The 14,862-nt window shown below is 48.1% G+C and overlaps 1 protein-coding gene across 1 annotated transcript in view; it reads left to right on the forward strand.

Annotated features, from left to right (window-relative positions):
* The window catches only part of c4h16orf87 (chromosome 4 C16orf87 homolog), a 42,001-nt gene extending 27,425 nt beyond the window's left edge, over nucleotides 1-14,576 (forward strand). The window contains exon 4 of the mRNA XM_056278937.1: nucleotides 13,664-14,576. Within this exon, the coding sequence (XP_056134912.1) occupies nucleotides 13,664-13,782 (119 nt within the window). The 3' untranslated portion in view covers nucleotides 13,783-14,576. The remainder of the gene's footprint in view (nucleotides 1-13,663) is intronic.
* Nucleotides 14,577-14,862: the final 286 nt, after the last annotated feature.

A 14,862-nucleotide genomic window follows, 5' to 3' on the forward strand; every position in this document is an offset into this window, starting at 1 on the left:
GCCTGATAGGAAAAGGCAATGGCCGAAGATTTCTACTAATCCCGGTCTACGCCGCTGCTGGTGCTAAAAAGACAGCGGCATTCGGCAAAGACAAGAAACTGCTCTGAAATTGCCAGGGTGTAAAATATGGCCTGCTTCTCCCTGCGCAATTTATGATTACAAACAATGGCAATCAGTCCGTGTTCAATACTCAGTTTGTCGCCACATAATGCTGTTCCTAATGTTAACGCTAGCTACTGTAATATGCAAGCTGCTATCGTCTGACAGGACTAGAAATATCATTCACCTTGCGCGCCTGTGAGCTCCGGGCTCATGCTGTTTATGCGTGAGCTGTTTCATGCACCAAGTTCGTTCAATCGTGCACTGTATGAGCAACGAAGGCTGATATTTTACTACAAATCTTACTCATGCTGAACCATCAATGCTGATATTTTATTGGAAAAAAAGTCACCCGCCAAAGTGTCTGGTGGCTTCTGAAACTTACACGCCAAATGAAAATTCTACCCGCATTTGGCGCTTGGCTGATGTTAATTTCCGACCATGGTATATACAAAATGGTTGGATTTATTTGACAGTGTTAAGCGTTCATTTCAATGACAACCCGAGGAAAGAAACTTTTTATATCTGGTTGTTTTGGGGTACAGTTCTCTGTAGTGTCTGCCAGAGGGGAGGAGTTGGAACAGGTTGTGAACAGGGTGTGATGGGTCTGCAGTGATGTTGCCTGCCCGTTTCCTGACTCTGGAGGTGTATAAGTCCTGAATGGAGGGCAGGTTGGCACCAATGATTTTCTCTGCAGACCTAACTGTCCATTGTAGTCTGCCCCTGTCCTGTTTGGTGGCCAAACCAAACCAGACAGTGATGGATGGGCAGAGGAAAGACTGGATTATTGTACTTTAGAACTGAATCAAGAGTTCCTGAGGCAGGCTGAATTTCTTGAGCTGGCGGAGAAAATACATCCTCTGCTGGGCCTTTTTGATGATTGTGTCTATTTTGGATGCCCCCCTTAGGTCCTGGGAGACTGTGGAACCCTGAAATCTGTAGGTTTTCACCACAGACAGCACGCTGTTGAGTATGGTGAGGGGGTGCAATGTTGGGGAACTCCTCCTGAAGTCCACTGTCATCTCCACTGTTTTAGGTGACGAAAGTGTGTGAGTTTAAATACTTGGGGTCAAGTGTTCAAAGTAACGGGGAGTGCAGAAGAGAGGTGAAGAAGAGAGTGCAGGCAGGGTGGAATGGGTGGAGAAGAGTGTCAGGAGTGATTTGCGACAGAAGGTTACCAGCGAGAGTTAGAGTGAAGGTTTACAAGATTGTTGTGAGACCAGCTATGTTATATGGTTTGGAGACAGTGGCACTGACGAAAAGACAGGAGGCGTAACTTAAGGTGGCAGAGTTGAACATGCTAAGATTTTCAGTGGAAGTGGCGAAGAAGGACAGGATTAGGAAAGAGTATATTAGAGGGACAGCTCAGGTTGGACGGTTTGGAGACAAAGCAAGAGAGACAAGATTGAGATGGTTTTGACATGTGTGGAGGAGAGATGTTGGTTATATTGGGAGAAGGATGCTGAATATGGAGCTGCCAGGGAAGAGGAAAAGAGGAAGGCCAAAGAGGAGGTTTATGGATGTGGTGAGGTGATCAACTTCCAGTCTATAATGCAGACTAGTCACCATCCCAGATCAGGTCAGTGATGGTTGTGTCGTCTGCAAACTTCAGGAGTTTAACAGACGGGTCATCTGAGGGGCATGCAGTCATTTGTGAAGAGAGAGAAAAGTTTGGGAGAGCACACATCCCGGGGGGGGGGGGCACCACCACCAGTGCTGATTATCTGGGTGCTGAATGTGATTTTCCCCGGCCTCACCAGCTGCCTCCTGTCTGTCAGGAAGTTTTTAATCCACTGGCAGATAGTGGCTTGTACAGTGAGCCAGGTGAGTTTTGAGTGGAGGATATCTGGGATGATGGTGTTGAACACTGAGCTGAAGTCCACAAACAGCGCCCTTGCGTATGTCCCTGGGGAGTTGAGGTGTTGGAAGACGTAGTGCAATCCAATGTTGACTGCAACTTCCACTGATCTGTTTGCTGGGTAGGCAAACTTCAGGGGGTCAAGCAGGGGGCATGTGATTTTCATCAGGTGGGCCAACACCAGTCTTTTGAAGGATTTCATGACCACAGACGTTAGGGCAATGGGCCTATAGTCATTTAATCCTATGATACGGGGTTTCTTGGGGACTGGGATGATAGTGGAGCTCCTGAAACAGGAGGGAACTTCACACAGCTCCAGTGATCTGTTGAAGATCAGTGTGAAAATGGGGGCCAGCTGTTCAGCACAGAATTTCAGACAGGTCGGTGACACGCCATCCAGGCCCAGTGCCTTCCTGGTCTTCTGTCTCTGGAAGAGCTGGCGCACCCCTAAACACAGATCCTGAGTGCGGGTGGCAGTTTGGTAGGGAGGGGAGAGTGGATGGCAGGGAGTGCAGTTGGTTGTGTATTGTGGCTAGAGAGGGTGCGGGGGGTGAAAGTTTGCTGCAGTAAAACCCACTTAGGTTGTCAGCCAGTTGATGGTTCCCTGCAGTGTGGAGGAAGATCTCGTGTAGTTGTTAATGTCTTTCAAACCACTCCAGAATGATGATGGGTCGTTGGAAGAAAACCTGTTTTTCAGCTTTTCAGATTAACACATTTTTGCCACTTTGAGCTCCTATGTTGGGTGTATTTCTGGCCTTTTTATACCGGATCTTATCTCCAATCCTGTAGGCTTCTTCTTTGGCCTGACAAAGCTGCCTGAGTTTAGCTGTGAACCAGGGCTCATTGTTATTAAAGGTACAGAATGTTTCGGTGGGCACACACTTGTCCTCACAAAAGCTGATGTAAGATGTCATAGTATCAGTAAATTCGTCCAGGTCTGTAGATGCACCCTCAAAAACAATCCAGTCAGTGCAGTCGAGGTGGGCCAGGAGCTCCAGTTTTGACTCATTGGTCCATTTCCTCACAGTTTTAACCACAGGCTTTTGAGATTTTAGTTTATGTCTGTAGGTTGGGATAAGATGAATCAGACAGTGATCAGAGAGGCCCAGGGCTGCATGGAGGACAGAGAGATAGGCATCCATTAATATTGTGTAGCAATGATCCAGAGTGTTTTTGTCTCTGGTGGCACTTTTACCATGCTGTCTGTAGTTTGGCAGTTCATGGCGGAGGTTTTCTCTGTTAAAATCCCCAAGGATAATGAGTAGGGAGTCTGGATATTTGCGCTCCATGTTTGTAATTTCATCAGCCAGGTGTTTTAACACCTCTTTAACACATGCCTTGGGTGAGATATAGACACCGAACAGAATAAATGATGAGAATTCCTGCGGTGAATAGAATGGTTTACAGTCAATGAAATTGGTCTCTTACTGAGGGCTGCATGATTTCTTCGACACTGTGACATCCATACACCAACCTTCGTTTATGTAGAAGCATATGCCGCCACCCTGGTTTTTCTTTTGTCCCCCCCCCCCCCCCCCCAATAGCTCTGTTTTGCAGTCTGCCCAGAGGAGTTGAAACGGCGGCAGATGGTGTGTACTGTCCATTACATGCTCATTTAGCCAGGTTTCCGGGAGACACAGGGCAGCAGATCTGGAAAAGTCTGAGTTTTTTTTTCCATTTAGGAGTAGCAGTTCGTCCATCTCGTTGGCCAGAGAGCAGACATTCGCCATGTGGATTGATGGGAGCGTGGTTCCAAATCCCCACTGTCGCAGTTTAACAAGTGCTCCAGCCTGCTTCCCCCATTGTTGGTTTCGCATAGTCCACACAGGGCTGTACCTCAGCAAGGCTTTTGTTAAAATGTTCAATTAAAGCCAGTAAAATAAAGTCTGTTCAGTTTGTCCAGTGACCAGTTGGAGACTTAAAAGTTCTTCCCTGAGTGGGCACTGGAAACTAAACAAAGAAACAAAAACAGAAAAAGTACAAGAGAGCACAGAACCATGGCAACCATCCACAGCACCATCTTGATGATGTATAAATAAAATTGCACGTTACCTGGCTGATGCTAGACAAGCTACCACTGCCTGAATACACTGGAACTGTCATTTTCTTGTTCTCCCCCTAAAATGGTTCACCAGTTTTCCCAAGTGCTGACATATTTTTATTTTTTATATGTCCACTTGGTAGGACTAATTTTTTGCTTTTTTAAGGCTATGCAATAGCATGCATGCCCCTATTGGGGTTGGGTGGGGGTAGGGAAAGAGGGATCTGGGGAGGTGGGGAGGTAGGTGGCAGGATGTGGGTATTATGGTGTTTTTGTACCCCCTCTCTCCAACTTTGTTAATAGATGTACATATCCATTATCTCCTACAGTGACATACAATAAAAAGACATGCATGTTAGGGTTAATACTCCTGTCTGTGCCCCTGACTGAGGCATAGCAAGGCAAACTTGAGTTAGTCCCCAGGCACTGCACGGCAGCTGCCCACTGCTCCTAGCTAGGATGGGTTAAATGCAGAGGAAGAATTTTCCCAAGGGGATCAATAAAGTAATAGAATAAAATAAATGAAAATACAATGTCACTAACATCTGGACCAGGGAGTGGTATGAGTGGATCAGTCAACTGTACCAACTGGAATGTGAAAGGCCTCAACCTGCCTGTGAAAAGGATAAAGGTCCTGACTCATCTTAAACACCTCAACACTCAGATTGCATTTCTCCAGGAAATGCACCTTCACGACTCAGACCAAGTTCAGCTTCGCTATTGGGTAGGCCAGTTGTTCCACTTGAAATTTCAATTAAGTCCCGAGGAGCCACTATACTGATTAATAAAACTATCCCATTTTCAGTCTCAAAGGTTGATGAAGATTCAAGGGGTGATTAGATAATTGACTCTGGTCGGATGTATAATAGCCTGGTTATTCTAGCCAACATATACACTTCAAATTGGGATGATTCGTGATTCTGTGAAGTTTTTTTTTTTATCCTGCTTACCTGATGTCATTACACAGTCTTATCCTTGGTGGGGAACATGCAGAGTGGCAAGTCTGTGGGGCCAGGCGGTTTCGTAACCAAATTTTATAGGAAATGTTCAAAGCGTCTTTCCCCACTATTGGCCAAAATGTTTGGCAACTCATTCAGCTCTCACTCTCTCCCTCCATCGTTATGTTAGGCCTCAATTTCTATATTGCTCAAGAAGGGTAAGAACCCACGTGATTGTGCATCTGACGGTCCTATCTCACTACTTAATACTGATGTGAAGATACTGGATAAGACCTTAGCTCACCGTTTAGAGACAGTACTTCCAGTTATAATTTCCCCAGACCAGATTGGATTTGTCAAAAACCGGCACTCTTTTTTAAACTTCGTTGTTTTTTTAACAACGATGTTTAAAACGAAGTTTTGGAGGTTTACCGGGCACAGCCAACTGGGAGGAGACCCCAGGGTAGACCCAGAATGCACTGGAGGGACTACATGTCCAATCAGGCCTGGGACCACCTTGGGATCCCCCAGGAGGCGCTGGAGGGCGTTGCTGGGGAGAGGGACGTCTGGAGTGCCCTACTTAGCTTGCTGCCACCACAATCTGACCCCGGAGAAGCGGCTGAAGATGAGATGAGATGCGATGAGATGAGATGAGATGAGTTTTTTTTTTTTTACATTCTAAGCCTTCTCAGACCCCAGACGTGGTGGTATCATTTGATGTGGAAGAGGCTTTCGACTGGGTGGAGTGAGACTACCTTTTTTTTACTTTGCAAAAATTTGGTTTCGATGATAATTTTATATCCTGGGTCAGATTATTGCACTCGTCCCCAAAGGCCTCAATAAATACAAATGATAGAATCTCTTCCTCTTTCTAAATCTGCATCTCTAACATCTTGACATTATTGAAAGAGTTTGGATTTTTTTTTCAGATATAAACTTAATTTACATAAAATGAACTAATTCCAATTAACTCCATGGCAGACAAATTTCCGCTTATTTCCTTTCCGTTCAAGATTTCACCTGAAAAAATGTAGTCATTGTTGTAAAGCATAGATATAATAAAATGTAAGTTTCTAACTCTGATAAACTGTACTAAACTTGATCTGGAATGCTGGTCTGGACTCCCCCTATCTCCTGCAGGTCGTATTAATGCAGTTAAAATTAATATCTTGCCCACATTTTTATACCTCTTTCAATCTATACCAGTTTATATTAAAAATACATTATTCTCTTTGCTAGATTAGTGTCCTGCACGGGTCCGTTTTTTGAGACCCGCCCCCGCAACGTGCAATGCCGTACCCGCCCAGCAACCCGCACATATAAACCATTACTTCCGCGACCCGACCTGAAACCCGACCCATGTAGGCCTTGTAGTGGTTATGGGGCTACATAATTCCCCTTATTGAGCTAGTAGGAACATTAGTTTATAGCTGCTGTTTCCTCGGTTCGGGTTTACAGTGACACACTTCCGCTGCGCGGGTGTGGGTACTGGTGCAAAAGCCCTGGCTTCCTCCTGCAGCGCAGTCCGTTGGCATCTGGCGGACCAGGGAGCTGTGGCGATGGGAAGGAAATCCCCCGGGACCCGAAGTGGCTGTCCGTAGACCAGTTCGGCGGATGAGGACTGGAGGTCCTCCTTGGGAGCCGTCCTGAGCCCAGGCATGACCCAAGGCAGTTTGTCGTCCTTGAGGGTAGCCCGCAATGCGGCCTTCATCGAGCGATGGAACCTCTCGACCAATCCATTCGCCTGAGGGTGATACGCTGTGGTGCGATGGAGCCTCACCCCTAAACCCGCGGCGATCTCCTTCCAGAGCGCTGACGTGAATTGCGGCCCTCTGTCCAAGGAGAGGTCAGATGGGGTGCCAAAGCGGGTGACCCAGGTTCCGATGAACGCTCGGGCAACCTCAGGCGCTGTCGTGGACGAAAGCGGGACGGCCTCTGGCCATCACGTGGTCCTGTCGACCATGGTGAGCAGGTATGTGAAACCACGGGAGGGGAGTAGGGGGCCTACCAGGTCCACATTCACATGGTCGAACCTCCTCTCAGGTACCGTGAAAGGTATCAGGGGCGCTTTGACGTGCCGGAGCACTTTGGAGCGTTGGCACTCCACACAGGTGTCAGCCCAGTCCCTCACATCCTTTCTGAGTCCATGCCAGACAAACTTTGCCGCCACCAACCTCTGTGAAGGCTTTCTGCCAGGGTGAGACAGCCCATGGACTGCGTCGAAGACCCGTCGCCTCCAAGCAGTCGGAACGTGCAATGCCGTACCCGCCCAGCAACCAGCACATATACGGAACGACTGGTCGGGGCTGACCCGTAGAGACGTCGCACAGGAGCGTGGCGCCGGCGTCGTCGAAAGCCACATCCTCCAACTGCAGCCCTGTGTCGGCGGTCCTGCATGCCTGCACTCCTGGGTCGGCGGCCTGGTCAGCCGCCATCTGACTGTAGTCGAGTCCCAAATGGGCGGCACCAGCGATGGCCCGGGAGAGACAGTCAGCGACCGGGTTGGACTTCCCAGCGACATGCCTCACGTCGGTGGTAAACTGAGATGTAGGCCAACTGTCGCTGCTGGCGGGCTGACCACGGCTCTGCCACCTTGGCCATCGCGAACACCAGCGGTTTGTGATCAACGAAAGCCGTGAACTGACGGCCCTCCAGTAGGAAACGAAAGTGCCTAACAGCGAGGAAAAGGCCAAGCAGCTCACGATCAAAGGTGCTGTATTTGCACTGTGTCAGGTTCAACGGCCGCTGAAGAAGGCAAGCGGCTGCCACGCACCGCTCACCCACTGCTCGTAAACCGCGCCGACAGCGTAGTCCGAAGCATCCGTCGTGATGGCAATGGGCGCTCCAGACACAGGGTGTGCCAGCATCGTCGCGTCAGCCAGGGCGGCCTTCACATCCTTAAAAGCCGTGTCCCTCTCTGCAGACCAGTCCACAGCGTGTTTGGGGGCTGTGCCCTTCAGAGCCTCATATAGGGGGCGGAGGAGATCGGCAGCCCGGGGGATAAACCGGTGGTAGAAGGACACCATGCCAATGAACTCCCGGAGGGACTGGGCCGTGTGTGGGCGTGGAAAGTCTGTGACGGCATCCACCTTAGATGGAAGGGGGGCCGCCCCGTCCTTGGTGACCCGGTGGCCCAGGAAGTCGATGGTGCTCAGACCAAACTGGCATTTGGCCGGGTTAACTATCAACCCGTGCAGGCTGAGTCTCTCGAAAAGGGCTCTGAGGTGGGACAAGTGCTCGGACACGGAGGTGCTAGCGACCAGGATGTCATCCAGGTACACAAAGAGGAAAGGTAGGTCCCGCAACACTGAGTCCATGAGGCGTTGGAAGGACTGCGCGGCGTTCTTAAGCCCAAACGGCATGCGTAGGAACTCGAACAGTCCGAACGGAGTTGTCACAGCCGTTTTGGGGACATCAGCGGGATGGACGGGCACCTGGTGGTATCCACGGACGAGGTCCACCTTGGAAAAGATCACTTTCCCAGCCAGGTGGGTGGAGAAATCTTGGATATGAGGGACCGGGTAGCGGTCCGGTGTTGTTGCGTCATTGAGCCGACGGTAGTCACCACATGGACGCCACCCACCGCCAGGCTTAGGCACTATGTGGAGGGGTGAAGCCCAAGGGCTGCTGGAGCGACGGATGATGCCGAGGCGCTCCATGTTCTCAAACTCCGCCTTGGCGACAGAGAGCTTGGTCGGGTCGAGGCGCCGAGCTCAGGCGTGCACCGGCGAGCCGGTGGTGACGATGTGGTGCTCAACCCCATGTTTGGTTGTAGATGACGAGAATGTGGGCTGAGTGAGGTCAGGGAACTCGGAGAGAAGATGGAGAAACACGTCCTCATTGGAGAACATGCTGGACAGCCTGACGGAGCCTGTATCGCTGAGTGCACACGCGTGTGAAGCGAAGGTGACGGCGTCAATCAGGCGTCGATTCCTGACGTCCACCAGCAGCCCATGAGCACAAAGAAAATCTGCACCGAGGAGGGGAAATGCCACGTCGGCGGTGACAAAATCCCAGCTGAATCGCTGTCCGTTAAAACACATGTCAATGTGCCTCGTGCCTTACGTATGGATAGAGCTGCCGTTAGCAGCTTCCATGGGAGGGCCGTGAGCGCCCGACAGGGCGTTCACACTCGATGCAGGTACGACACTCCTCTGCGCCCCAGTGTCGCATAGGAAACGCCGCCCCGAGATGGAGTCTCGCAGGAAAAGTAGCCTGTTGTCCTCCACGCCGACGCCCATGGCCACTAGTGAGCGCCGGCCTTGGCGTTTCCTGACGAGCTGAAATTGCACGGGGAGGTGCACTTTTTCGCCTTGGCCCCGAACTTTGCATGGTAAAAGCACAGGCCGGGCTCCTGTCGCCGACCGGGGGTTGCCGCGGCGACCAGCATGGAGTCACCAGGTGGTGGCGTGTGGGGGTGGGCAGGGGTGAGCGCGGACGCGCAGTGCTGCTGTTGGCTGGCCAGGAAGAACTTGTCAGCTTCTTCAGCTAGCTTGCGGCAATCGGTGTTAGCCAAAGCGGTCCGCACCTGAGCAGGCAGTTGTCGCAGAAATAGTTGTACAAAGAGGAAATCAGGTGTGTGCGCCGGTCCCAGCAGATTCAGCATTTTGTCCATGAGCTCGGATGGCTTGCTGTCACCCAAGCCTTGCAGAGAAAAGAGACGGTGGGCCCTCTCGGCGTCGGAAAGTTCAAAAATCTTCAAGAGGTGGTCTTTGAGCCCCTTGTATTTGTCTGCCGCCGGAGGATTTGTAAGGAGACTCACCACTCTAGTTGCAGTCGAACATCCGAGCGCCGATACCACGTAGCAGTATTTAGTAGCATCATCCGTTATTTTGCGGATAGCAAACCGCGCTTCCGCCTGGGCGAACCATGTCGTTGCCGATGACTCCCAGAACTCTGGCAATTTGAGAGAAACCGCGTTGATTTCGTCAACCATGTTCGTTCGAAAGATTGTCTCTGATAACTACCAAGAGACAAACGTCGGGGTCACCAGTGTAGAGGAGCTCAAGCAGGAGTCGTGACAACTTTCTCTTTCGGCTACACAACGTGCACCATTTATTCCTTCCACCATTAAAACAACAACCAAAAAACCCGCGCAGCGGAAGTGTGTCACTGTAAACCCGAACCGAGGAGAGAATGGATCTGCTGAGGCCACTGTTGCTTCTGCTGAAGCGGAAGGGAACGGAGCATATTCCCCATCGTGCGATTAAACCGCTCTGTCCCGCAATGTAACCAGGTTAAAATTAATGTTTTTATTTTATTTTGTTTGAGTATGAAATATCACCAAATCCTGTCTGTGTGCTATTATTTGTGTTTACTACATCTTATTTTATGTCATTATTTACTTTTATGTATGTTTTCCAACGACCGTCATATACGTGTACTGTCGCTTTAAGAGAGAGGTCTTGTGGGTACACGGAAGAGGGAACGCGGGAGAGGCCATTTTTGTTTTGTGGGAGGAGTCTCAAGCAGCAATCGAGCCGAGACACACGTGTTTCTTACCGTGGGACAGTTTTGCTGGTTGAGGAGAACGTAACCTTGAGTATCCCTGTAAGAAGATACTGCAAGCTGTGGGATAAAATACTTGTTTATCCTTTCTTACATCGGAGTCCCATGGACGGTTTCTATTTCTAACGCACACGAGTGGAGTCCGGGCAGTGGTTGAACTTCGACCCCCACGTCCGTAAGAAACACCGCTCCCGCTGGAGGACTGGACGGTTGTCGAAGGGTTTGAAACCAAAATAAATGGCAAGGTGGGCCAAATAGAGTCCTGTGTGTCCCCGCTCCTTCCTTGATCATGATGATGATGATGATGATGAGAGACTGAGGGCCCCCCACAACACCTGGGGCCCCACCCAACTAGAACACAACGCAGAGCTAATGATGAGAGTGACGGGCATGCAGCAGGCTGACCAGCACAGAACAGCATAGGACTGCCCCCGTTACATAAAGTACTGATTAGTTGTTGTTGCACCGGTGGGAACATTGGCAAGGCAGCTTTCAATGTGCTTCTTCTGTGACGACGTACCGAGTTTGCGGCTATCGTAACTTTTCGGCACTTTTTACAAGCAGCGAACCCATTGACTTGGATATTTTCACCATCTATGAGTACAACAAAAGCCCCCAAGACACTGGACTTCGCTCTTGGAGAAGAATTGTCGGCAAGCTGATATTCTCCACTAGCTATTTTTGCCTTCAGCTCATCCGCCATTTCAATTTCGAGCGTGCTGCAGCAGTTTAAACGCTTCCGGGCTAACGACCGCCGACAGTCGGGTATGATTGATGATGTGAGAGATTAAAAAAAAAACAACACATTGTAGTGGTTATAGGGATACATAATTCCCCTTATTGAGCTAGTTGGAACGTTGGTTTACAGCTGCTGTTTTCTCGGTTCGGGTTCACTGTGATACACTTCCGCTGCGCGGGTTTTTGTTGTAATGGTGGAAGGAATAAATGGTGCACGTTGTGTAGCCGAAAGAGAAAGTTGTCACGACTCCTGCTTGAGCTCCTCTACAACATAGTAAATACTATTTTAAAATGTTATTATCCCACACCCGCGACCCGCCCACACGTTCCTTTGTTTTACCCGCACCCGAACCCGCAAATAAAAACAAGACAAACTATCACCCGCTAACGACATTTTTGCGGGTCACCCGCCGGTACCCGAACCAATGCAGGACTCTACGCTAGATACCAGATTTATTTCATCATTTCTTTGGAATGGAAAAATGCCTCGGGATACGCAAAACTGTCCTTCAGAAACCCCATGAAGCTGGTGTAATGGCCTTACCAAACTTTCGTTTTTATTACTGGCCCTGTAATGTAAGAGAACGGTGCTTCTGGCAGCCTCAGGCACCGTAATCCCATGTTGGTTAGCCTGTCTCTCACATGTCTGCACTCGCTTCTCTGCTCCGCACTCCCTTGGGCTCACCCTATACCCACATTTACTGATAACCCAGTCATATGTGAGTCTGTTAAGATTTTGAAACAATTTAGACAGGCTTTCAACTTTAAAGATCTCCCTATTGGTACCCTATTACAAAAAAAAATTAGTCTTTTGTCCCTCTATTTCTGATGGAGCCTTTGAGTTTGGAGACTCAATGGAATATTCACTTTGGAGGACCTATTTATTGATGGCGCTTTTGCAACTTTCGATCAGCTGTCTGAAATGTTTAATTCACCTTCAAGTCACTTTTTTAGATATTTGCAGATTCATGATTTTACTCAATCTAAAATTAATCGTTTTCCAGTTCTGCCTGCAAAGATCCAATTGGACCACAGTCTCGAAGTCAATCCTGCTGAAAAAGGGTGTATCAGTAAATTGTATTATACATTAATACTTTTGGCCAAATGTTACTTGTGATTATGGAAATGTCCATTCCAGAGGAAACTTGGGATCTAGTAATAAAGAGGATACACTCCACAAGACATGGCATAATCCAGTTCAAAGTAGTGTGCCACCTTCATTAGTGCAAAGATAAACTGGCTAAAATTAACCCAGATTTAGACCCAGCATGTGACAGGTGCAAAAAAAAGCCACTGCCAGTCTCTTACATATGTTCTGGTCCTTCCCGAAACTAACTTAGTACTGGTGTTCCATTTTTGAGGCCTTGGCCGCTGTATTACGTTTCCCACTTGAACCTTCTCCTCTGAGTGCCATCTTTGGGGTCGTTCGGTGCACATTTAAATGCTACTCAGGCAAATATGTTGGCCTAAACCACTCTATTAGCTAGGAGATTGATACTGTTCTAATGGAAAGAGGCTTCCCCTTCTACTTTTGCACATTTGGTTGCAGAGGTTATACAGTCATTGAAAAAAATCAGATGAAAGGCTCTATTTCCAATTTCCACTCGACATGGAAGCCTTTTTTTTAACTTTGTGGAGGAATTAGATGCTTGGTTGGTGGCTGGGGTTGGTGGGCTTGCAATCTAGTTCCCAGCCCTTTCTCTTCTATTCTCCCTTTTGCATATTTATTTACGTACTTTGTAGTTAATTTTTCCCCTTTTCTTTTGTTCATTTAATGTATACTTGCTACGGCTTTACTTTGTTAGTTTTTGTTATGGTTTAATTTAATTCATGTTATTTCAGGTGACATGCAGGTGCGGTGGGAGTGTGGTGGGAGATTTTGTATGGGTCTGTGAGGAGGATGGGTGGGTAGTGTGTGTGTGGGGGGGTGTAGTTGTGGGTGTGTTTGAAAATTGAAAATAAACCGTGTCTAAAAAAAAAACTGGGAGATGATGCGGATTTTGCCTATCTGCTTCGAATAGCACGATTCTCCCACGCACTACATCCCCCTGGCAAAACTCCTCACTGTCAGGTGAAAAGAGGCGGCTGGTGAATCCACATGTATCAGAGGAGATATGTGGTAGTCTGCAGCCCTCCCCAGATCGGCAGAGGGGGTGGAGCAGCGACCAGGGCGGCTCAGAAGAATGGGTTAATTGGCCAAGTACAATTGGGGAGGAAAAAATGGGGGGGTCCCCCCCAAAAAAGGGGTGTGATATAAAGTAAGTAGTAGTAGTAGTAGTAGTAGCGGTAGTAGTAGCGGTAGTAGTAGTAGTGTTATCAGTTCATCTAGGTCCTCCCATATGCAATGATTGACACCATGGCATTGTTAAAGATTTAAATTTAGGTGTTTTAATGCATTGATAATAAAATTAATGGACTAAAATACCATAAACAGAAATTTAAAATAATCTTGACTAATTAGTCGTGTTTTTGTCTTCACAGAGAAACAAGAGAAGGATGTGGACATCTACGCTAATCTTTCTGATGAGAAGGCGTTTGTGTTCTCTGTAGCCTTGGCTGAGATCAACCGCAAGATCATCGGTCAGCGGCTCATCTTGTAGATGAAGACCACAGTGCCTGGGACACAGCACACACACAGGAGTTATCACTGGGAAGCTTCCAGCTGCTCGGACAAAATCACGTGGACAACCAAAGAGAGTGGTACTTGGTGGAGTTAAACTTTGACCTGGATGTTGATGATGATGACGATGATATTAGGTTTGGGTAATTTAGCACCAGAAGTCTTGGTTGTTGTCACTGATTTGACAACAGCGATTCCTGATTCAACATCTGCATCCTGTTCATCTTGTTCAGTGCACATTCAGACCAGCATAACCTTTCATTGATGAAGGCGTTCGTGCGGTGTGTTTCGTAAAGTGGTGTCAGGGAAAGGGGTGATGATGTCATTTCCTTCCATCATTACATGAGTAAGTTAGCATGGTCCTTGACATTATTCAGAGCTAAAATGATGCACAACTGTTTAAAATAGACAGAATTTGTTGGACAGACTTATTCTAAGAAACATCTTTGGTCACATTTGAAAATCTTGGATTGGATTTTCCAGTTAAAACCGTCTTGCGTCCATGTTTATTCCAGTCTGATTGAAGTGCGATGCTGTTGGAGCCAGTGTGGTCTGTGTGGATGCACTTTGTAAGACATAACGTCATGGAATCTTTTAATATTCACCCTGAAACTATGAAGGGGGTAATGCTATGAATAGCTCCCTAACTGTCCCTTAAATTATGTGTTATGTCACACAGATATCATACAGACTGTTCTGCTGCACCATGGTAAAAGTAACAGGGCATATTGAAAGTAACAAGGGCAATAAAGATTTGCTATTTTGTGTGGAAAATGTGCTGTTGTTATTATAATGTGCATAGTATATGGTTGTCGCCCACACTACAAGTAATTTGATTGGAACCTCTGGTGATTTGTTACTGCCTCACCCTGCATTCAGATGTATCACTACAAAACGACAAGTGTCAGATTCCGATTCCGATTCAGTCAACTTTATTTATCCCCGAAGAGCAGTTCAGTTCCACAATGTACCCAAACCATACACAACTCACAGACAAGCAGCAATCAGCAGTATGTCAGAGGCAATAGACACATCAGTACATGGGCAAGAGATGCACGCT

Source organism: Lampris incognitus, chromosome 4 (assembly GCF_029633865.1).
Source record: "Lampris incognitus isolate fLamInc1 chromosome 4, fLamInc1.hap2, whole genome shotgun sequence".
NCBI classification, from domain to species: Eukaryota; Metazoa; Chordata; class Actinopteri; order Lampriformes; family Lampridae; genus Lampris; species Lampris incognitus.